This window comes from Lepisma saccharinum, chromosome 29, assembly GCF_977018435.1.
Source record: "Lepisma saccharinum chromosome 29, izLepSacc3.1, whole genome shotgun sequence".
Classification (NCBI taxonomy): domain Eukaryota; kingdom Metazoa; phylum Arthropoda; class Insecta; order Zygentoma; family Lepismatidae; genus Lepisma; species Lepisma saccharinum.
Genome location: NC_139257.1, coordinates 47,703,120 through 47,728,408, shown reverse-complemented (window position 1 = coordinate 47,728,408; position 25,289 = coordinate 47,703,120). Strand labels below are relative to the sequence as shown.

At 37.6% G+C, this 25,289-nt stretch overlaps 1 protein-coding gene across 5 annotated transcripts in view; it reads right to left on the bottom strand.

Moving 5' to 3' along the window:
- The window catches only part of LOC145981241 (uncharacterized), a 44,488-nt gene that overhangs the window by 9,952 nt on the left and 9,247 nt on the right, over window positions 1-25,289 (bottom strand). For 3 of the 5 annotated variants that reach the window (XR_014440941.1, XM_083114390.1, XM_083114391.1), the window contains exons 3-10: window positions 19,106-19,222; window positions 16,123-16,348; window positions 13,616-13,775; window positions 11,857-12,047; window positions 9,090-9,180; window positions 5,887-6,051; window positions 2,894-3,030; window positions 1,780-1,869 (exon numbers count right to left, since the gene is read on the bottom strand). Coding sequence is in view for 4 of the 5 variants with exons in the window: in XM_083114390.1 (XP_082970516.1) it covers window positions 1,780-1,869; window positions 2,894-3,030; window positions 5,887-6,051; window positions 9,090-9,180; window positions 11,857-12,047; window positions 13,616-13,775; window positions 16,123-16,348; window positions 19,106-19,222 (1,177 nt within the window). In the remaining variant the exon portion in view is untranslated. The remainder of the gene's footprint in view (window positions 1-1,779; window positions 1,870-2,893; window positions 3,031-5,886; window positions 6,052-9,089; window positions 9,181-11,856; window positions 12,048-13,615; window positions 13,776-16,122; window positions 16,349-19,105; window positions 19,223-25,289) is intronic. The other 2 variants (XM_083114393.1, XM_083114392.1) reach the window with 2 other exon arrangements.

Genomic DNA, 25,289 nt, shown 5'->3' with positions numbered 1-25,289 from the left:
AGGGAAAATAACTAGCACTCCATTTATATACGATAAGTTATATTTTAAACATTTTTTAGATTGGTGGTAAGGTTAGTAAATTAGGTTAAAATTCTCCCGAAACGAAAACATTTATCTTTGCCTAACGTGGACAGTTTGTCTGTTGCTCTAAGACACGGGACAGTAAGACCTTGCCTACTGTTCACACGCTGTTGCTCTCTAAGTGCGTAAAAAAAGAATTAGCACCCCAGCGTTTCCTGCCGGTCCGTCGTGAAGTCTTCCCTGCCTGCGTGCGCCTGGTGGGTGACCTTGGTTAGTTGCAGTCTCTGCTATGACGAGTCGGCTTAGGGACGAGGATAGAAACAACAGCGTTGAACCTAGCTCCATATTCCTTGCCTCGAACTAATACTCCTCGCTGTAGAGATCAGGCCGTTGCTTCGGCTCTGCAGCGTCAACCTGTACGTCTACTCATATACTGTGAAATCTTCTTTTTAACAGATCATAATGGAATTAGCTTTTTGAAGCAATCAAGGGTAAAATTATTTGTTTATGTTCAATATATTTAATAGGAAAACAATGAAAAAATACTAACAAGAAACATGAAATTTCATGGTAAAATATCCGGTCGTTGTGCAACACTGCAACAATATCAGTAACCGCCCTGGTTTCACCTATGTCATAAACTGTTGCATTGTGGCTTCAAGCAGCCGTGATTGAGGGCAGTTCTTGTAAGCACACAGAATTCAAGCAGACGGGCAGAAGATACCAACACAGACATTCATGATTTAAAACAAAAATGCTATGTGGTGGATATTTCCTTGTAAACAACAAATAAAATTGGCCGCAAACAAGGCCACTGTGTGCATCCTGACATCACCTGAAACCCACCTATATGAAAATTATGGCTGAGCCGATACCGATGGCGATGTAGTGGTATCTGCCAATACCAGTGGTACCGGAAAGTATCGGTTGTAATTCATTTACCGATATCAACCGATACTTTTCTGTCATATTGCTCTTTCATGGGTCCTCAAAAATGATGCGCGACACTTTCGCAGGGTCTAATTATCCTGGACTTATGCAAAATTTAATCTTTTCTTTTTAATTTTGTGATTACATAACATCTATTTTCATATTCTGATGTAATTCTTGAATATTCCAAAGCAAATTTCTTGGTAAATTGATGCACATCAGTGGAGAAGAATATTTACACATCAATATTGTCAATATTTTCAACAAATTTTCATTATTGCAATTTTCAAGTATCGGTGGGAAGTGGTAAGATTATCGGCATCGGTTGAAAGTGCTATCGGATCAGCGCTAATGGAAATGAAATAGAGGATTGTGGGCTCAAACTATCAAGGCAGATATTTTACATATATGTGTCTACTATTACTTTCACATTAAAATGATATTCCATTGTGTACACTAGAGCAATACCACGCCCGAGGGAGGGAGACATGAACGAGTATGAGCAAGCAGGACTCTAGTGGAAAGCATGCCACAGATTTCATGCTTATTTCTGCAGTGAGGCAGACAACACAAGTATATGTGTAACAGTATTGACTTGTGAAAGCTCATACAGTTATGCATTTTGCTATCTAGACTAGGATTCTATGCGCCTCACTTATAGATCATCACAGCAAGATTAAACACAGTTCCATATTCACACCCAACAACTCCATAGCTATGACACAAATAGGAACTGCCACTCACGATTGTGTTTAATGGCTATTGAACATTGGTAGAAGGTAATGACAGAATTAAAAAAAAAAAAACAACTTAAAATTCTCAACTTACTTTGCAAACATGTCCGTTAGTTGTTTTTCAGTAACATCCTGGGCCACATTTCCAACCCATAATGATGTATGGCCCTCTGGATTGGCTGGGCTGGAAAATAGTTAATTCACAGATATACTTTAGCTTCTAAAATCATTTTTTAAAAAGCTGTGATGATAAAAAAAATAACCAAAAAATTGATAAAAGGAAGACTAAACTAGGGCTTGTACAAATCAATTTTTGCACAGTGTCAGTCAACATTCCTGAAATTCGTGCATCATACTGGACATCTACATTCACCTACCATCTGTAATATAATTGTCCAATACTGAAACTGTTTATATTGCCTCCACATAAAAAATGAAAGTGTTATATATTTTTGCTAAACTTGCAATTTTTCCCTTTAAACTTTGTGAAGATGCACTACAACACACTGATTAGATTTAAAATAGGGCAAAAAGGAATAATGTAACTTCTAAGAGAATGTATGAATTTCCAATCCATGTTCTTTTAAAGGTTCGCATAAGCACTAAGAAGTGTAGAATGACTAGCCATGTGAGGTGGTGTTATTGTATGTGTATCTTGGTGTAGCTTGAAAAAGTTCTGTTAGATTATTTTGCTTTTCCAATCCATGCAATATAAATAAGATTCTAAGTTTTTGTCATGATGTGCAAAAAGTGATTTTGCAGCTATTACATGATTCAACATTATTTCAACATGGAAATGAATGCGCAGTTCATTGCTGACATTGACCTATGCCAAGTTGTCAGCTGGTGATTTTAAACAAGTAACCATAATTCTTCTTGCGCAAAGGTTCCTTTGAAATTACTTTTTTAAACAGGGCTCTTTCAATTGAAAAGCAGTTATATGTTGATTAATTTTGGAATTCGGTCACTAAAGTCACTGAAGGCAAAGAATAAGATCGGGTTGATAACTTTTATTTTTTAATTCTGCATTAAAAAACACCAAAATATTCAGGCCCCTCAATATAAATAATAGTTTTCATGGGAATTCTTAGATGCATACTGATGTATTTTGCACTTTGTTGGTTGGTTTGAATATAAACAGTATTTGCTTCTCATATTAAATTATGTATTTCTTTACAAAAAAGAATGCAACCATAAAAGGTACGTACTCCATTTTGGTATCAGGTCCTGTCTGGCTTCTCACAACAGGCATTGTGAAGATGTCTTCCACTTCCTCATCTGAGTAGTAGATTTCGCCTCCAAGTGACGACGGCTCATCTTCAGCCATGAGAGCTTCCACGGCTGCCTGAAAAACAAAAGCTCTTCATGAATCTTTACCCTCCCTAGGCTGTGGCACTTAGCTTACTCCTTAAAGGTTCTCTGCCACAAATAGTCTTCCAAGTGTCTAAGTTACAGACATGTACATTTGTATTTAGCTATTAGTAGAGGTATGCATATTTAATTCTTGACGAAAACACGAAATGTTAAATACAACATTGTAATGTTAATCTTTCATGTTTCTGAAAGGTGTGGGGTGCATTTTCCTACCCTGTTTTGTCATGAAATAATGCGAAATGAACTGCAAAATGCGAAATAGACTTAAATACGAAATTTGGGTGTTTATTTACAGACACAACACTTTCCAAAGTCAGAATTATCCTGTGAGTTATGCAATTCAGGAAAATTTATTAATTGTGCTGTAAATATTTGAGAAGCAAAAATGGACCACTTTATACAGGAATAAACTTAACATTCTGGTAATGACATAAATGTGCTATTAGAAGGAATATGTTTATTTTGTGTAGTAAGTGCAGTTTTTAAAACAAATTTGGGATTATATTCACATTTTTTAAACCAAAATGTCATTTTATATGCTGCTCTTTCACCACTATAACAGTGGAATTTTATTTTATTTACCGCTTTTGAACTTGAAATTGACTGTTTTTGTACCAAAATTTGATTTTTTTTTATACCAAAAATATGTGCCTCCAGTTATTACACATAACGTTTTCTTACATCTTTGGGTTGATTAATACAATGTGGATGAACAAAGAATCTGATGAAACATGGTTTAATTAAACACAGAGAAACTTCTGCACGTCACAGAAGATTTGAACCAATGACTCCTACAGTATAAGCCGGACCCTGTGGCCGAGTGGTTAGCACATCGTGCTGCGATGCCAAGGGTCCCGGGTTCGAATCCCACTCGGGCTTGGTTGTTTGTGAATGTCCATTCATCCCTTTCATCATTTCATCCCTCATCCCCATCTTCGCAAATTAGCCAAGAGGCACAAAACACGAAGTAAAATAAACTAAATCAATCAATCAATCCTACAGTATAAGAAGTGCCAATACGCCAATAGTGTCAAAGACCATTGCCAGGAAACAATCTTTCTAATTTGTTCCAAACTTTCTCTGCATACAAGGTTGAAAACAAGCCTGTACTTCAGGTTATCTTTCACTTTCAGCATAATGCCTAGTGTATAGAGTAGAACCGCAATTCTACATTACCCGAATATAGCAAAATGTTATAAAATTTTCCTAGATTTTACATTTCCCCACGTTTTAAGTTTTTCAGCTTGGTCCCTTGAAAAAAACGGAAGCTTCCACTCTACACACAATCCTCCATAATTCTACAGTGGAAATACAGGGTGCAACTCTATTACCTATACAACAGAGGCGTGGCGTGCATGTAGCCGGTGTTACCGCAGGTAACAGCAAAATGTAAAGAATTAAAAAGTTGTTTCAATAAAATGACAACATTGTTAAATACGTTACTGAACACCGTTGCCGTCGAGTAGATATTGACTAGGACATTTTTTCTGCAGCCGACAGAAGCGAAGAGGGAGGCCGTTCCGCTACCCTGAAGAGGCAACAAGGGAGAAGAGGGTGCCAATGCAAGGAAAGAGTGGGGAAGGACTTTGGGGCATAGTGTGCTACGGGGTTATTCATATGCCTGTTAAGGGCCCATGTTGCCGTTCAGACCCACCAGAGCAAACAGTGTTGTCACATCGGATTGGCAGAAAAGAGCTAAATCTTGCCTAAAATAGGAATACAATTTCTGTTAAGCAACTAGAGGTAGACTGCAGAGCCAAGGCTGGATTGAACTACAACTGAGACCAGTTAGGTAACAGACGAAACTATAGTTCCTTGGTGTGATTCGTGATTTGGACAAACCTTGCTCCAAAACACTAAGTTGGCAACAGTAGTACGTACAGCTGGGCACTTCCCTTCCACAAAGGAGCGGAGTTCTGTCGTCTGCTCAGTGCTCACCACACAAACGTCAAACTGACCCGAGAAAAGTGTGGTTCTTCTTCTTCCCCTTCGCAGCTCATTGCAAAGAAACAGAGACAGATGAAGAATTGACAAAGGTCTACCACTATTCTACCGGTAACACTTTTGAAAGTGTCACACCACGCCACTGCTATACAAGTAATGGTAGTATGATTATTGTGAAATAATAATAATAATTTATTAATTACTGTACTTTTGTGCAAAATTGGAGGGTAAACTGAGTTGCAGCTTACATACAAAATAACTAAGTCATACTTAATTTTAAGGATGGATAGATATCAAATTTTGTGCCAATACAGATATAGCACTGTTATAAAACTGATATCCTATCAATACAATATAAAACTCCAAATGTTTCTTCATGAACATGAATGGTTCACTCACCTCATTAATTAATGTATGAAATCATGTGATTACAGTAGAATTTGATTTACAAAAAATTAAGCTACATATTTAGGCATTTACTTTATAAAAACGAAGTACATGAATTTACCTTCACATTCATAAAAAGTAACTAGAGAACTGCTGTAACCAAATTTGTCATGTGACTCACAAAGCTGCTGCACCACTGGTCTGCCATTGAACTACACCATCAAGAATCTTCATACTGGCTGCTACCTTGTGGCTTTCAAACTGTATCATTTTTACAGATGCCGAAATTCATCTGTGCTTTAGAGATTTTAAATTTTTTTACACTTTACAACGAATTCCAACGAGGATGGTGGCAGTGGCTTCCGAAATTAATAGAAAATAATGTAAAACAGCTTCATGGAAAACGTGAGTACCTTAATTTACTCTTATAGTACATTTTTTTTTGTTTTCACCATGTTGTAGATAATTAAACACTGGTAAGCATAACTATAATTACCTGCACATTCTTATAGGTTTTAACAGCAGCAGTCGACCTTTCTTCATTAAATCCCATTTCAATTAATTGTAGTAACTGAACATTTTCTAATTCTTGCCTAGCATCTGTGCAGGCTGTATCTAATTTAATAACCTTTTCAAACGCTCTTTCCGCTTCTTTATATAACTGAAAGAGAAAGAAAAAATATGTCTTACTTTGTGACCTTACTGAACACATAAACGCTGTATTTCAACTGAAGTTAGTTAACCTTAAACAATGAGTCACGACACCGCTTGTCCAGGTATGTGAGGTTTGTTCAAAAAGTATCCGACCTTAATTTTTTTGGTATAAACAAATGTACATAGTTAGGGATGCATGGTTTGATGATCCGAATGCACATTTTTGTTTTTTTCCAGCCTGCAGAAGCAGTCAGTCACCGGCAGATCGCCGATGAGTGAGAAGGTGTAAGTGAGCAGCGTCAGAATTTCGTTTTTGACAAAATGACTGAAAAACTTGAACAACGCTACTGCATTAAATTTTGTGTCAAGTTTGGAGAATCCCAAGTGGAAACGATCCACAAGATTCGACAAGCCTTCAGGGATGAAGCAATGAGCACCACACAGATAAAGGAGTGGTACAACCGCTTCAAAGATGGCTGCAGATCAGTGGAGAGTGAAGCACATTCTGGTAGGACCTCAACATCCAGAAATGAAATCGTCATCGACCAAGTGAAGACCCTGGTGATGCAGGATCGTTGAATTATGATCAGAGAAATTTCAGAGGAGATGGCCATCAACATTGGATCCGTTCATTCCATTTTGACTAATGATTTGGGCAACGGGCAATTGGCACCTCCATCACAATAATGCACCCGCCCATTCTTCACATTTGATACAGACTTTCCTGGCCAAACACAGCACACCTGTGCTTCGTCAGGCTCCCTACTCTCCCGACATGGCTCCATGTGATTTCTGTTTTTTTTTCCAAGCTGAAAATGACCCTGGAAAGAACCAGATTTCAGTCCAGAGAAGACATCATGCAAAATGAGATGGACCAGCTGCACGCAATCCCAAAAGGGGCATTCCAGCGCTGCTTCCAACAGTGGGAGAACCGCTGGGAGAAGTGTGTGGCAGCCCAGGGGGACTACTTTGAAGGAGATTAATGTAAGATTGTGTTATCTGAATACACAATTTCTTCTATTAATAAAAGTCTGATACTTTTTGAACAAACCTCGTATAACATGTGACTTTTGGAACATACTGTGGCTCAGATAATGTTCCATGAGCTTCAAAGTATGTTAAAAGCAGTGATGTGATGACAGGAAAATGGCCGATTTTGGTGCTGATAATTAATTGATTTCAATATACTGGGTGCTCATAAAGTCCCATTAACATTACAAACTGAAGAATCACAGATGACAGAAATCTGCAGCTCTTTTGCAAATGCTTCACAAGACCCACAGTTTGTATTGCCAATGTAATTTTTTATACTGAGAATAACTATCTGAAAGATTTTTTTCCCCAGAAGAATCTACATGTGTGGTCATGTTACTGTTCCTAATGTTCAGCCATGAGGTTTGAAAAACTACTCCCCATTCATGAAAGCATTCATGACAATCTGATGGTGATCAGACTGTTTTTCTTTGCAGAATACACCATTGTGGCAAACATTTACCATGTACAGAACTGCATATACACAACACCAATTTCTGACATTACAACACTTAAAACTAGGATCGCCGATGAACTCGTTCATGGTGGAAACTGACTATTGTCTGGAAATCTTGTGTGTCAGGGACGAGACACAAGTTCAAGTGGTGTGACTGAAGAAATACAAACTGTGCTCCTTGTGAAATATTGTGAAAAAACAAAAATGAAGTTACCTACTTTGTACATGTAACAGGACCCTATGGGAATCTTGTAAATCATCTAATAGAGCCAGATTGATACTTTCAGCATTCGGAATGCATATACAATGCATGCTATGAATCTCCTTAGAGATTTTACACTGGTACATAAGCAAGTAGATGAACTATGAAAGTATTACAAGAAAATAAGAGCTTAAAACTCAAGTTTCAGCTTATTTTCTTACAGGGGAACAATTAATATAAATAATGTTCCATTCATTACACTTTCAACATAGAATATAAAGGATGTTAAAAAATCTAACATTAAAAACTGTACTTATGTATGCGAGTATGTTGTTCCTATTTTCCTTTCTTTAGAACTACGTTTCGGAGATTAACTATCCCCTTCTTCAGGTTCGTATGAAAAAACTAGGTACTTAACATAGTACTACGTCAAAATGTAATAAAAGGATTGTGGACAAGGGTTGGTGTGGATACATTTAAGATATTATATCCCCACCCCAGATGTATTTTAAAAAGCTCGTCGTTCACTAAAAAACCTGTATGTATCACTATATACAACTTGCAGGTACGGCCTTTCCTGCCGTAGTGATACACACACGTTTTTGTTTTTTTTTAGTTTTTTAACATTTTTAACATGAGAATAGGTTAATTGTGCAAGTTTTTAGTGAACGACGAGCTTCTTGTGTACATCTGGGGCAGGGATATAATATCTTAAGAAGTATCCACACCAACCCTTGTCCACTATCCTTTTATTACATTTCGACGTGGTACTATGCTAAGTACCTAGTTTTTTCATACGAACCTGAAGAAGGGGATAGTTAGTCTCCGAAACATAGTTCTAAAGAAAGGAAAATAGGAATTACATACTCGCATATGTAAGTATAGTTTTTAACGTTAAATTTTTTAACGTCCTTTATATTCTGGAATTGTGAGTAATACGCACCAACCCTAAAAAACGCTATTTCAACATAGCAAATTCAATATCAGAATCAGTTTAAAAACAGGATTTCAAACTTTCTGATGAAAACTGCCTTAGCATCTACGGGTTAGAAACAAATCTATAAGCAATTACATTATAGTGACAAAACAATTTTCTGACATTATTTGGTAAAATTAGCAGTGTAAAAAGATAATTCTTTACAAATACAGTAATACCAGATGACAACAAATTCATTCATGAAAGCAAGAAGAGTCTAACTAATGATCAATAGAGAAATTAAAGCTTTACACAATATTTCCTCAAAGTAGGTTATAAGTTTTTCTACATGGAAACCCAGCTAGAATACTTTTATTGTCTAAAATATTTTGTGTACAATGATATCTGTAAATATTAATAAGAACTGCACAAACATACTTTTAAACCACGTAAAGCTTCCCCTTGTCGAAAATAACCCTTTGGACCCTGTGGTGCTAAAGCTATAGCTTTCTCTGCATCTTTTAAAGCTCTGGGAAAAATAGAAAAAAGATAAATTTAGCAACGTGACATAAACACACATTCCTGCAAACAGTGAACATAACCTCTCTCTTCTGTCACCAATGTTTCAAGATATGGTAACACCTTACTACACTCAAATCAAGTACTCGCTTGACCCATGAAATTGCTTACTTTTAATTATTAGAGGTACATATTTTTGGTAAATAAAAAAAGCAAAATTTCGGTACAAAAACAGTCAATTTCAGGTTTAAAAAAAAAAAAGTGCTCCCCTGTGCTTAGCACCATGCCATGAAGGCGTATAGGGGGTGTGAGGGTAACGCCCCACACTTTCTTGATCTGGCCGTGAGTGGGGGTGATGTGATCAGCATCACACACCTGACTGTCTTTACCCCCCAGGGTTTCCCCCAGGTACCCATGTCATTCGACGCTGGGTGGGCGCCGGAGCTGCTTCCGTTAGAAAAGTTCCCGGATTTGAACCGGCCAGGGATCGAACCCGAGACCTTTAGCATGGTAGTCAGACACGTTACCGACTGAGCCACTGTGGCCACTCAAAAGCAGTAAATAAAATAAAATTTGGTTGTTATAGCGGTGACAAATCGAATTAAAAGCGTATATAAAATGACATTTGGGTTTTAAAATCCTGAATATAATCTCAAATTTGATATAAAAGCTAAACTTATTACACAAAATAAACATATCCCTTCTAATAGCACATTTATGTAGTTACCAGAGTATTAAGTTTATTCCTGTAGAAAGGGGTCCATATTTGTTTCTCAAATATTTACAGCAGAATTAATCAATTTTCCATGAATTTCATAACTTGCAGGATAATTCAGACCTCGGAAAATGTTGAGTCAGGAAATAAACTCCAAATTTCATCTTTAAGAGTCTATTTCGCATTTTGCAGTTTATTTTGTGACAAAGGAGCATAGGAAAATGCACCTCACACCTTTCAGAAACATGAAAAATGAACATTACAGCATGTTATTTCACATTTCGTGTTTTTGTCAATAACAAAATATGCATGCAATATTACTTACACCCTTGCCTCACTTTCTGGTGGACTTCCAAGATAACAATTTTGTTGAGAGCTGCTCACTGCAAGTTCTTAGATGGATGGTGGCAGTGGTCACCAAAATTAACAGAACAAATAACAACTAAGATTGAGTCGTTTCACAAATATAAATATCTTGGAAATTATGCTAAATGCTTAATGTTCATCATTCTTGCAAAAACAATGTGGGGAGAAATTAATTCTGTGAATAATGATTATCTCATGTGATATTATGAACATTTTAAAATTAAGTTTGGTAGGTTGCCCTGTAATAGTTCAAATGGAAAATTTATAAATACTTTGAATTGTTACAATTTTCAAGTTTTTGTATCGGTGGAAACTGATGAGTATCAGTAGTGGTATCTATCAACATAGTTGGAGAGTGGCATAGGTGCAACCTTAATAACAAGTGTAGCCCAATATTAATTAATAAGAATAAAAATATAAGTGAATAGTGTCCATTTATTCATGCAGTAAACGCGGTTTAAAATTACTTACGTGAAATTTAGAAATTTCGTATTTCCACGTTGAACAATTTAATAGTGAATAATTTCGAAGACCCTCTGTCTTCATTCACTAAGAGCTACGGCATCTGGAGCGGAGATCGTACTGCGTCACTGCATTGTTTGTTCGAAGGCAGCGGTAGTTGCAATTTCTCCCATTCGGCAGCGCTGGTGTGTGTATCCTGGTTTGCGTCGTCTGCTTCCTGTTGTCAGGTGGCACTGTCGGGTGGTGGTTGGGGGGCTGGGTCGTGTTGCTCGGTGCGGTGCAGTTTCTGTTCCCCGCGTGTCTGGAAGGGGTCGATTATGCGCACCACATCTTTCTTTTTTTTTCTGGTCGGGGATCTTTTGGAGGACAGGGTACCAAGCCGAGTGTGCCTGTCCATTATCCAGATTCAGTGCTGGTTTCTGATGGATGATGGCATGGGTTTCTTTGATGGTGTTTTCTATGACAGAGCCGGTTGGGTGAAGTATGGATACGGAGGCGATGGTGTGGTTTGTGGAGTGGAGGTGTTGAGAAAGGCCTGATTTTGGTGTGTCTTTTTCGGCATCTTTTACGTGTTCGTTAATCCGTTCTTGGACAGTGCGGATGGTTCTGCCAATGTAGGTGTTGTGGCATTAGCATGTGGTCTTGTAGACACCAGGGAATGCAAGCTTGGGTAGATAGTATCTCTTGAAGTTGGGTAGTGCTCTTCCAATTTAGGATATGGGTTTGTGCACCAGTTGGATGTTGAAGGGTTTACTTCTGTTTACTTTTATTATTGGTTCTTGCACATTACAATTATTTTTTAAATACAATATTTCCACTGTTACAGTCCTTGTCAGGTCAGATAACAAAGATGATGGATCTGATGTTCGGGTCAAGACACATTATCAATTTCTGCAGTGGAGTGACAACTGGTTCATGCGAAATAAAGATGGATACCTCACCTTGTATGTCAAAGGAACCTTTTCCTTGGATTATTATTCATTAGAGGTTACTAATATGATTTTTATTACAATCAAATAGCAATATAAATTAAAAATAAATAATAGAGAAAAGTAAAATTTAATCACTAAAGTAATTCTTGTTGCCTCACGTGAACTTATGTAACTGTGAATTGAGGCAGCAATAATATTGAAAAATACTAACTTATCAAATTGTTCCATCTGGCAAAAACAAAAACTTCTGTTCCCATAAAACCTATGATCATCTGGAACAAGTTGTATGGCTTTACTAAAAAAAGTGACGGCATCTTCAAACTGACCCATGCTGGCCATCATGTTTCCACGAACTGCAAGTCTCTCGCTATCCAGCAAAACAGGGTCCTTTTCATCATTCTGCTAGAACAGAGAAGGGAATAAGCAATTACAGAAATACACACAGGCTGACAATAATATTGATTCATAATTTGTTTTTGAATAACATTTGTAGATTTTTTAGATACAGGTACATACGATTTTTTTCTGCCATGATATAAAATATATTGCACAAACTGGAATGATTTAACCATTAACAGACGGAAGCCTCTCCGGCATGTTAGACTCTACAGAAGAACACTTTTCAAACTTGTAGCAAGGTACAAAAAAATGTAGCTCGAGAACTAAATGTTGTAGAGAGATAAAATTAGTGGGTCAGCAGGCAAGCATGACCAACAACCACTCTTTGAGTACATGTAATATCACCTGCAATTTTGGAAAAAAAATACACAAATTTTTTTAAAAACAATTTTTGGGAAATTTTGAAAATTGAGCCTGATCACTGCACATTGTGAACATGTTATTTTTCAATATTAGATGTAAAAGTAAAATATATATTCAAAGACAGAAGTCCGACAACTATATCAACAAATATCTACGTCTTACAAGTGAAATGAAAACCTTAAAATTCCAATAAAAATTGTAGGGGAGACTGAATACAGCTCAAATTTACATGAGGTATCAACTGTTATTTACAAAACGACCTCAAGGCTGCAACACTAATCAGGTGAGCTTCAAAATGCCATTTTTGTCTCTATAGATGGTACCTCCTGCACACACATACTTCCATCAGTGAAGAGAAGTTGTTTCTTGCCTTGTCAGCATAAAACTTACACAAATTTCTCGGCAAATGTAAATTCAATATCTCTGTGCATGCTTACCACACCAGCAAGTTTACTAATGGAGGAGAAAGTTCGACAATGGCCTCAGTTCGCAGGTAGATGGGTGGAAAGGTCTTTGAGGTGGGTCGTAAATGATTGCATGTGGACCCCAAAGACTTATTCTTCTTAAGGTATACAGGCACTAACTCAACTTGCCAATAGAACTGTGCTAAAATTCAGCAAACTTGTGCAATCCTGCGTACAGAAATCTACTAGATAAGAAACGAAAACATTAAGGTTTCATTTGAACCTTGCGTATGAAAATAAGTTGGTTTGCCAATGGAGACCAGATAACATGGGAGGATTTAACACTGTTCACAGAAGAGAAAATCACTAATCTACTCATGCTTCCATGTGTTTCCAAAATAACAATAATAATCATAAAGTAACGCACGAGTTAGTGAGAGATGCTGCAGTAGCTCAGTCGTTAAGGCATCTGACTACCATGCGAGAGACCTGGGTTCGATTCCCGGTTGGGAAGGGATTTTTTCCACCTGTTCAAGCGGCTCCTGCACCCCCTAGCATCGCATAAAGTGGGTACTTGAAGGAAACTTAGGGGGGTAAAGGCTGCCAGGAGATTGGTGGTGATCACATCACCACCACCTGTGATCAAGGAAGTGTGGGGCCCTAACTCCACACCCCCCATACACCTTTATGTCATGGTGCAATGCACAGAGGAGCACTTTAAAGCTAATTCTCTCTCTGTAAAGTTTATGCTTAATACATGAGCAAAATTAACATCGAAAATGATTAAATATGAGGGGTACATACAATGGAATTCTTCTTCACTTGGCTTGCTTTCGGCTTGGAATCTACATTTGTTTGGGAAACATTTGTATTTTTCTTCTTTTTATTCACAGCTACTGCCACAAATGCTGCAGTGGGGTCCAAGAATTCTTCCTCTGCGGAACCTCCATCACTACTCTTTATGCTGAAAAGGGAAAGCAGAATACACTCAAGGGAAAGGAAGCTATGAAAGTATTAAGTAGGGTAGTCACATGTTAATTTACTGATTCTGCAGTTCAATAAATAAATATAAAAACTAGGAATGGACTACTATGAAATTTTGCAATACCAATGAAGTACCAATGTAAATTGTATAAAAAAATAGTACTTTTTTTCTGGTGGTATTCTGGGACCATTTTACATAGGTGAGAAAAAACAATCTTTTGTATTAATAAAAGATATATAGATAAATATTTGTGAGTAGGAATGGAACACAATATTTTTAATAGCCCTTATTGTTAACTCTATCACTTGAGTCACCATAACGACAACCAACATGTGGGGAAATCCACAAGTCATCATACTCCATGTACATAACAAATTGAATCAATCATTAAATTATTATTGTTTTTCAATTCATTAAAACCTAAATGTTTGTGGATGCATTTAATTTTCACAATTTGCTTCATAGAAAAATGAAGACCAACTATGCTGCATTTTTAAAACGTCATGCATACAATCAATGCAGAATATTATGCAAGGTTCCTCATAGGCCCAGTGAAGATCGCCATCAGGAACGAGAGAAAGGTCACAAATGTCATTTCTGTAGGATAACGCACATCCACATGTGGCTGCCTGAACCACGGCTACAATCCAGAAACATAAATGGAACATTGTCCCCATCCTCCATATAGTTTGGCTCTTTCACCATCTGACTATATCACTTTTTCGGTCACCTCAAGGAGCATCTGAGCGGGCAAAAATTTGGCAGTGATGAGGATATTGGTATTTGGTATTGGGTATGCCTCGAACTAAAGAACTATTTCCTGAGCAGAAACCATCCACAAGTTTCCGAAGCGCTGGTGCCAGTGTATTGCCAATCAGGGAGATTATTTTGAAAATTAGCTACCTTGGTATCAATAAAGGAATTACAGATAAGGATTTATTTATGCATTATAATTCATATTTGCTCAAGCCTTGTATTTATCACAAATCATTTTACACTTTCTTAAGTATTTGCAAAACCTATGCTTCACAGGGTCTCCCCGATGGCGTAGTGGTACCATCGTCACCTTGTAATCAAGGGGTCCCAGGTTCGATACCCAGTGGAGGCACATGGCATAGTGGTTCGGATCCCACTTTAAACTGTAGGTCCAATCCCAATTAGCCTTTCTGTTCATAAAGTGGACTTAAAACACCAACTCAAGCTCAACCACTGTTTCAAAACAAGAAGCATATATTTTCTTTTTTTTTAAGAAAAAGCACTTGCAAGTTTCTGTTACTTAATACAGTAAACCCTCGTTAACGCTAATCCCAAGGGACCGAAAATCAAGAGTTCGTCTTAAAAAAAATTGTGCTAACTGGGGACTCAAATTTTACTGTTGCAATACAGTTTTTTCTACACATTAACCATTTACAATACGTATTATGTATTTAAGTATTGTAGATAATGTAGATTTGGCAATTCCATACTGTTCAGCAATTGTCGTTTTGTTCAATGCACCACTGTCTACTTCCTCTAGGATTCTCAGTTTTGTTTGCAGATCTATACCTGTCTGCTTCCTCTTGGCCATGACTCCCGTCTTACTGCTTGCAACTTGATGTTACTCGTACTGGCTACGTTTTAAAGAATAGAAAAACACATCTGAACTTGTTGGTTAAATACGAATAAGTTCATTGTTGATGCGATGGTCGAGCAATTGAACTCAAAGTTTTAATCTTGATGTTCCTTGTACTGGCTATGTTTTAAATAGAAAAACACATTTTAAGACATTGCTGATCTGAATCTGTTGGTTACAATACTGTACAAGTTGATTGTTGACAAGATGATCGAGATTGTTGAGCGATTTCTTACATACCTAGCAGAGGAACAACAGAAAAAAAATTATGAAAAACTTTGAAAGTTCGTGTTAAATGAGATCTAATGACGTAACGAACTAAAAAACAGTTCGTAATTCGTGGTAACCAAAATTCGCGTGAACTGATAAAACTTTCTATAAAATATAATACATCTCTGCCGGGACCAATATTTTGTTCATGTTACTCTGTGCACCTTCCCATCCATCGGTTCAACTCGGGCCACAAGGAAGCATGCTTCACTCTGCCCCTCCCCTCCATGCAGGAGTACGGTGCACAGAAGTTGCAGCTTCTGGTGTGGTTCCACTATACAACTCTGAATGTGACAACACCAATTTAATTATTAAATTGTTCATAATATATCAAAAACATAAGAAGGTAAATCACATACTGCATCTTCATCCTAAACATAAAACAAACTCTCACAGAATATAAACTTTGTTCCTCTTTCTTCTTATTCTGAACCTATCACGTACCTTTTATTGTGTTTATCAGAAGACCTTTTATTTTGATTATCATCTTTATTTGGTACAGCTCTATTTTCTTTTTCCCTTTCAGCCTTTTTCTTCTCCTTCAACCTCTTCTTCTTTGCTCTTCGCTTTTCAGCTTTCTTCTTTTCCCTCTCTTCCTGTTCAAGTAATTCGTGAGCATTTTTGTCCGCAGTCATTTTTGAATTTTGACGAAGTACAGTTTTCTCATTCTCTGTTGGAACACAAACGGAACAATAAAGTGAAACACATTATGGAAAAATTAAACATTAAAAACTGTACGAAATTGTAAAATTATACTTTTGTGGGGGTCGTTCCTTGTGAAATCAACCAAAGAGGGACTTTTTAAACTTTACATATGTTCATTCATTCTAAATTTTGCATACTGAAAGGACCACTTCAGGTAGGGATATGCAAAGTTGCAAATCCATATCCTTTGTTCGAAATTACAAGCATGCAAAACGTGTGATTTCAACCATTTTCAATACCTTGTCAATTTTAAATTGCAATATTTTGGCAATCAGGACACCTATAGTGATTCGGATGCTGTTGGAAAGGTCTTGAAGAGCTCTCTCATGCAATATATTACATGCCTACGTCAAGGAGGGGACTTTGTGAAGGTGGGGTATTCAAACTTTGGGTAGCCATTTTCTCAAAAATTGATCTTTTTTTTATTTGTTTCAAAAAATTAGATGTCATTCATACACTATTACTGAATAAATAACTGTACAAAATGTTTGTACCACCCTAACACAAATATGAGAGTCTGACACAACTCAAATTACAAAACTAAAAGGCAATTGTTTGTATTTTTAGCACAAGCTTTGAAAAAGTAGATTATTTTCAAGAAAAATATGGAATGTTATTGAAAAATGGGTTATTACTTTTCAACCACTGTTTCTTGCTGAAATGTTTTACTTGTACATGTTACAATGATATTTGAAAAGTATTTCTTTTCTTGCAAATGAACTACTACACATATAATTGTTTATGTACAGAGAAAATCTGAAAATGCCAGTACATTGACTTGTATTCATCTTAGGTCCACAACCCACGCAATGTAGAGAGAAGCCTCAGCCAGTGACCTTGACTTGCAAGAAGTCTGCATCTAGCTAACAAAGCAATCTGGACTTTCACAGATATGCCTGTTCGAAAAGCAAACAAGCTGATGCTTCACTCATTTAACTTTTGTCAATTGTAAGTAGATATAAGCACTACAAGGCCTGCCCGTTTCTTTCACAGACCGACTAAATTCAAATTCAAATTCTTTATTTGAGTGGACGAGGTTCACCCTGAGGCTGTTGTGCCACCTAACCCGTGTCATAGATTACATTTAAATTTACATTTCTTATGTTATTACAGTATTAATACAGTGTACAATCAACTGTATGAGTTAGTTACAAAATCTATTGATAAAGTAATTGTAATAAATGTATGAATAAAATGATACAAAAATTGTGAAGAGACAACATAAAAATAAAATAAAATGTATAAAAAATACATAACATAAACATACAAGTTACATCATAGTATTTGAACACAATCTCTCCTCTGCCAAAAGAAAATTCTTTACTTCATTTCGGAAAGATTCTATTTTAGATATGCTCGACATGCTCTTAGGTAGGGCACTACATATTTTTCCAGCAAAATATGAAAACGACGACTGATATGCCTGTGCAGAGTGGAAGGTTAAATTTGAAATTATTTCTTGTATGGTGGCTGTGAATACTGGTGCGAGGGATCAACATGTCTGCCAGATACGACGGCTTGCCAGATGTAATAATTTTATGTATAAGGCAATATGTATGCAGTAGTCGCCTACGGTACATATTGAGGATATGCTTACTATTTATGGAAGGTAAAATATGTTCACGCCTCGGGATGCAAAATATGAACCGCATGCACGCAAAAAGGTAAAGTGTTCCCCTGTGCATAGCACCATGCCATGAAGGCATATAGGGGGTGTGGGGGTAACGCCCCACACTTTCTTGATCCGGTCGGGAGTGGGGTAATGTGATCAGCATCACGCCCCTGACTGCCTTTACCCCCCAGGGTTTCCCCCAGGTACCCATGTTATTCGACGCTGGGTGGACGCCGGGGCCGCTTCCATCGTTAGAACGCATTTTGGCATTTTTGAATTTTTGCTTGTAAAGTTTTATTTATTCTACCAGACTACACTACGTCACAATAGTCGAGAAATGGATATATAAGTGTTTCAACTATTCGCTGCTTCATTTCTGAAGATAATAGTTTGTTAAATTTAAACAAGAATCTAAGTGTTCCAAATGATTTATTGATTTGGCGGCTAATATGCTCATCCCATGATAGACGAGTGTCAAATATTAGTCCAAGACTTTTAACTACTTGAACTCTAGGTATGACATCATCATTTATTTTAATTGTTGTATTAGTGTGCTCGACCGAACCAATAGCATTTTGAGTTCCAATAAATGTATAACATGATTTATTAGCATTAATTGTAAGGCCATTTGCATCACACCATATTTTTATCTCACCCAAATCATTACTTATGTATTCAATACTTATGGCAATTTCTGTTGGATGGAATGATCCCCGGCCGGTTCAAATCCAGGAACTTTTCTAACGTTGGAAGCAGCCCCGGCGCCCACCCAGCGTCGAATGATGTGGGTACCTGGGGGAAACCTTGGGGGGTAAAGGCGGTCAGGGGCGTGATGCTGAAAAGCACATGCCTGAAAACTTCCAATCTGGAGGCTACCATTCACGAAGGTCAAAAGATTGCATAAGCATTGTCTGCGGAAAAAAGCTCCTACCACAATAACCAATAGGCATTTGCAAGCATAACTCGAGCTTCAAACATCTAACCTATGCCAATTAGTAATTGCTGCCATGGTATTTTCTGCTTCACCTTATCCCCGCTACAACTATACTTGTTTGACCGTGAGGATGGATATTTTTGTCATTTGTTATTTTGAAGTTATAAATGGCACACCTTTTTTCCTCCTTTGTAGTTGATGGAGGTTTATCCTATCATCAGAAAAATCACTTCCTCCAGAGCTGGAACAATCACTATCATCTGACGAACTACTCTCAGGATCTGGAAGTAAATCTAAGGTAGAACACATCAGAAAGGCAAACCAAGCATGTAATTTACATAGAAAATAAGCTCTAGTTGAAACAAATATTTCTCCCTAATTTTGGATGAAGTTGTCATTTAGTACACCCAAAAGATGAGTTGGAAATTCATCCACACAAATTCACTACGTGGAGATGTCACTTCTATTTCTATCTCAATTCCTGGTCTGAGTAGACAGCAAGTTGAACTTATACCATTACAGATGGCAACTCTACTGTGATTTACTGAAGATAAATGATAAAAGGATAGTTTGAATTCATTAATCAAAAACGATCTGAAACATTACCAATGCTTTCTGTGCCTGTGAAAGTAATTCACTTCAAATGAATGGTGAGGGCCTTCCCGAGGCATGGTGGTAACGTTGTTGTCTTGTAATCAAAGGGCTCAGATCCCAATTTAAACTGTAGGTCCAGTCCCGATTACCCAATCTGTGCATAAAGTGGACTTAAAACATCAATTCAATTGAATGGTAAATATGTACTTAACACAATATCAAGGAACACAAACACTACTTCTATTTTGCAAAGAGTACAAGCTAGAGATGGTACCAAAAGGGGCCTGTAAAAATCAAGGAGAGAACAAGACAAGACCACAGATAAGGATATATAAGCAGATCTTCATCGAAGACAGGAAATCCACTGCACGGACCTCCCGCTGGGATCGAGCTCTCGCAACAAGTTTCGTTATTATATGGTAGGAGGCACTGAGAGGCACCACTCGAAATCTTGCTTCCACAAAAAGACAAGAGATGGCACTAGTAATTTTCAACAGCTCTCAGGCCTCACTTCAACGTTACCATTGCCCTGAAGCGATGGATTCCGAGAAAACCTTCCACCTGCGAAGACTCAGTGCTTCGACATTAAGTGCGAAGGCGTTGCTTTTCTTTTGCTAGCGGTTAGGAAACCATAGTATGATGTACATCTATTTAAAGACTAGATTTTGGAAAATAGCTGACTATTATACTCATTCCTAACAGATAAGAGGTTAGTGAAGAAACAACCTTATAAAAACGAGTACTTTTTCAAGGAACGCTCAAGCAATTTACCACAGATATTCTGTACGTAGCAACGAGATAAATCGTTTATATGTGGTTTTATTCATCTTGCATTTCTTGACATAAATCCAACATCAATAGATATAATAAACATTACTGAGTGAATTCAATAATCACAGCAATATCTCTGGATGGCAGTCTTACACCCTTTTCGTAAAACTGCATGGCTACGATCTAAAAAAAAAATGTTTTAATTATTTTTGAATGACGAACATTAACTTTCGAATATCTTGTCGGCCAGTATTCAAGGAAAAGATAAAGTCAGGGTTTTATCTAGATTTTTCCATTGCGGTGGGAGTTCAAGAACATTATTTAGGCCGGTGTAAGGGTGAATTTAGAGTCAAAATGATCGTAAACGGGCCGTTGTGATAATATTTGAGAGGCTAATAAAAAACGTAAGAAAATCAGGTACTTTTCAAATAAACATGTCAGCAATTTACCAGTGGTTGAAATATAGCATTGCTTGTAGCGGCGCTACATTCTTAAAATAGCTGTAGCAAAACTACAAAATTCCTGTAGTTTGTAGCGCAAATTTCGCTACAGCTACATTTCTTCTTGGCGTTTGGAGCTAAAATTTTCATGCAGCAACAGTGTCAATAAATTGTCAACAATAACGCTTAGGGATAATCGAAGTGATACATATCCTCATATTCCAGCCAAGACGATTCATTGAATTGTTGATTTAAGTACACTTTATGCACAGGAAGGCTAATCGGGACTGGACCTACATTTTAAAGTGGGATGCGAACCACCATGTTCTTCCAATGGGTATCGAACCCGGGACCCCTTGATTATAAGGTGACAACGCAACATAGTACATCTCCTGTGTGTGCCTAATCGACAATTTTTTTAGATCGTAGCCATGCAGTTTTACGAAAAGGATGTAAGACTACTGTCCAGAGATATTGCTGCGATTATTGAATTCACTCAGTAATGTTTATTATATCTATTGATGTTGGATTTATGTTGAAAATGCAAAAGAAACGCAAGATAAATAAAACCACATATATAAACGATTTATCTCGTTGCTACGTACAGAATATCTGTGGTAAATTGCTTGAGCGTTCCTTGAAAAAGTACTCGTTTTTATAACGTTGTTTCTTCAGTAACCTCCTACAGAAGGTCGTTCGGGATCTCTGAGGACAATGTTGGAAGGGTGATAAGTCCATGAAAACCCATGTCGCCACCAACGATCATGCTCAATTGGAAAACCAGCATCGCTATAGCCCGGCAACGTAATTTCCATTGCAACAGACTTTTCCGAAAAGTTATCATGTCCAACTTTTCCCACTCCTCCTGACAGGCTTTCCAGAGGCCATTGAGAGTACGTGGACGTCTCTTTCCTAAGGCCTGTTTTAGGAGTCCAAATGCACAGAAGTTCATGGGTGACCCATCTGGCACCTTGACCGGAATGTCGCTGTAAGGAATTGCACGGATGCCAGTTTCCACCTCCATTCGCTGTAAGAACAGACGAGTCGAATGGGAGGTATGGCTGGATGCTTTATCTTGGTGCACCCAGACCTGGTTTTTGGCCCCCTCATACAGTGCCGGGATATCTATGTTATAAATGGGTGTTAAAACCTCATCCTGGTAGTACGTGGAGTTCACCTTCACATTATTAGCTACACGGCGAAATGCTAGCTTGCCATTATAGCAGTATCCAGTGATGATCATGAAACCCCGTGGAAAACTTTCCTGGCATTCTCGATACAATGTTTGATAATGGTTTTTGTTGTGAGGGTGGCAGTAAATCGCGCGGGGTTTGTGATAGTCACTAAGGTAGACATATGCTTCGTCTAATGTCACCACATTTTTCAATCTCTCCCCTGCAAGATAGGTCTCATAGAGCTTTCTAGCGTTCGTGCGACGTTCCGCAATGTGACGAGGCAACAGGTTGTGAACTCGCCGCGTATGCCGCATTTCTAGTTGCAGGTCCTTCTTGATTATGGTGTTCACTGTTGACGCAGACATTCCCAACTTACGTGCGATACTCCTTTGGGGGGCAGGGTTACCACCTGACACAAGGGCCTTCACTTTTCGCACTATGTCTGGTGTACGACTCGTAGCTGCTCGTGGATTTGCCTGTTTCTTCCCCTGTGGAATTAGGCCCAGTTGGCCTTTGCCTTTTTTGATCAATACCGCACCGATCCCGTTCTTCGATATCACAAAACCACGCTTCTTGCACATTCCTTTGATTGCCGAATAGCTATATTTAGCATCGGAAAGGGCTGTTATGTAGCCCTCCCAGTATGGTTCAATTTTCTTCGGCATCGTTGTAGGTAAATGGCACAACACTCTGCACACTCGTTCTCGGTACTGACGTGACTCAGCATGCACCGTTTGGATAACAGCACCGCCAGCGGCTTTCAAAATCGTCACCACTGATCCCGAACAACCTTCTGTATCTGTTAGGAATGATTATAATAGTGAGGTATTTTCCAAAATCTAGTCTTTAAATAGATGTACATCATACTATGGTTTCCTAACCGCTAGCAAAAGAAAAGCAATGCCTTTGCGGTCAATGTCGAAGCACTGGTCTTCGCAGGTGGGTTTTCTCGGAATCCATCGCTTCAGGGCAATGGTTCCGTTGAAGTGAGGCTTGAGAGCTGTTGAAAATTACTAGTGCCATCTCTTGTCTTTTTGTGGAAGCAAGATTTCGAGTGGTGCCTCTCAGCCCCTCCTACCATATAATTCCGAAGCTTCTTGCGAGAGCCCGATCCCAGCGGGAGGTCCAGGCTGCGGGTTTCCTGTCTTCGATGAAGATCTGCTTATATATCCTCATCAGTTACAAGACCCTTCAATACGAGGGCGAGAATGACATGAACCTTGGTAAAAAAATATATATCTCATTCAAGACAGGTATGTCATTGAAAAAATTACCTAAACCAAATTTACTTTACTATGAAACTTCTCCGGACATACCATGTAGATATGTATTTGATTATTTATAGACATGTTAGATATTTGAACCTGTGTTTGCTGGTTACATACATATTCAGGATAAAATTTCATTTTTCAAGGTCTCGCAGCATCAAAACAAGCATAAAATGAAGACAGTTATAACAAGGTTGTACACTGAAAGTTTGGCCTGTGATATACTGCATATGCTATTTGTACTTATATTTAGACAAGAGAACAAGATATATGTATAGAAATTGAGATGAGACTGTATTCACACTGCCAAGTCTTGTCTCATCTCATACCAATATCATCCTTAGTGTAGGCATGTACAGTGCATTCAAATACACAAAAATTTTTATGCTGAATGAGATTGGAGTATTTACCATTGTTCTTGTGGGTTGTGCTCCACACAGAACCAGAATGGGTAAGGGATTTCAAAGACCAAAATTGTGATCAATGTTCTATTTCGGTCACTTTATATCACTTTTCAACTTCTTGGGTTAATCACAATGAGGATTAACTAATGAAATAGACAATAACACACACATAATGATACATCCATGCCTTAGACAAGATTCAAGCCAGGGCCCTCTGTATTTGTGCCCCATTATATTGACTAATGCACCATGGGAACGGACAAATTTCATGTTGTACAAGTGTATGGATGACTAAAAATAAAATAACACCCCCTTTTATTACTGAGACAGTCAGGACCATCAGAATTAAAATAATGGTAGCTTAAAAGTCCAATCTCATTCACATCAACAACCACTAAGTTCTTGCAAATAATATTTAATTTCTAATTAGCAAATTAAAGGTGCCAATACAAATGATTTTCTCTGTGTAAAACACACACACACACACTCTCTCTCTCGCTCTCCTTTTATGCACAATCAAAATCTATTGTTTAAAGTGAGATCTGAATTAAGTGTACCCTCTGCTAAGATTCAATCCAAAATTCCTTAGTAACTGTTCTCTGCTGCCATTTTTAATTTCTGACCTTTTAAACTATTTTCTAACATGTTTTTTACAGTAATAACATCAATGGATCAGCTTCGTTAGAGTGCACCTCATGACTGGAAATTGAAAAAGGAAGCTGGGTTCTGCTAAGAAGGATAAGAGGCATTACAGATACGGAGGGCAAACTCAACAACAACAAACAAAAGTCGTAACAGTAGATCGGAAAGTTTCTCTGCGTCATTTCCAAAGTTTTGACATAAATATTTTCATGATACATGTTTCCTCCCTGTAGATTTCATGAAACAAGTTTCTCCCTATTGTCTGATACCACTCTGTACATGTCGTACATGAGCTAGGGTAAGAAATGAATGTACAAATCAAGCGTGTTAATTACAAAAAAGTGTTTAATAACTACATTGATTGCAACACGTACATAAACTGTAGTGAATTCACTAGCGGTTAATAAATTTATTTGTAATAAAGGAACACAAATAAATAGCAAAGGAAAACCATTCGAGAATTGATTTAAATTCTCAATGTAACACAAAAAGGAACTGAAGGTTAATAAAAAACAACTTTGAACCAAACAGTACAAGTTAATTATTTGCAATTTCATTTGATCATCTTCAGTGCCCTCTGTTCATCCTTCGTAACTGCAACATCTCATACGTTAATATGATGGAACTTTACAGTAAAATCAACAGAGCCAGCCACTATAATATGGTACAGACCTTGGGTCAAGGATCACAGATAACAAAATGAGAATTTTCAGAAACGGAACTTAGCACTTCTCTGCATACTCAAACACACAATGACAATCAGGCTCTCTCACTCTCATGAGAAAAATTTCCAAAAATTTCTGTTTTCATACATACAAGTTGTTAAAAAGTCTTACAAGGTGTCTACAATTAGAGAGAAACAAAATCCAGACTTTTCCAGGTTTTCCAGACCAAGAACAAAAGTTTTACAAACTAAGTCATTAGGGGAAATTCATGTATTTAAACATTTGCATAAAGACATTGAATTTTAGCTAAACAACACACAGAGAAACCCATTAAACGAAGTTAAAGGTAATAAGAAAAAGGAAAATTTAACATAAAACTGACTGTTGGATAGGGGCATCGG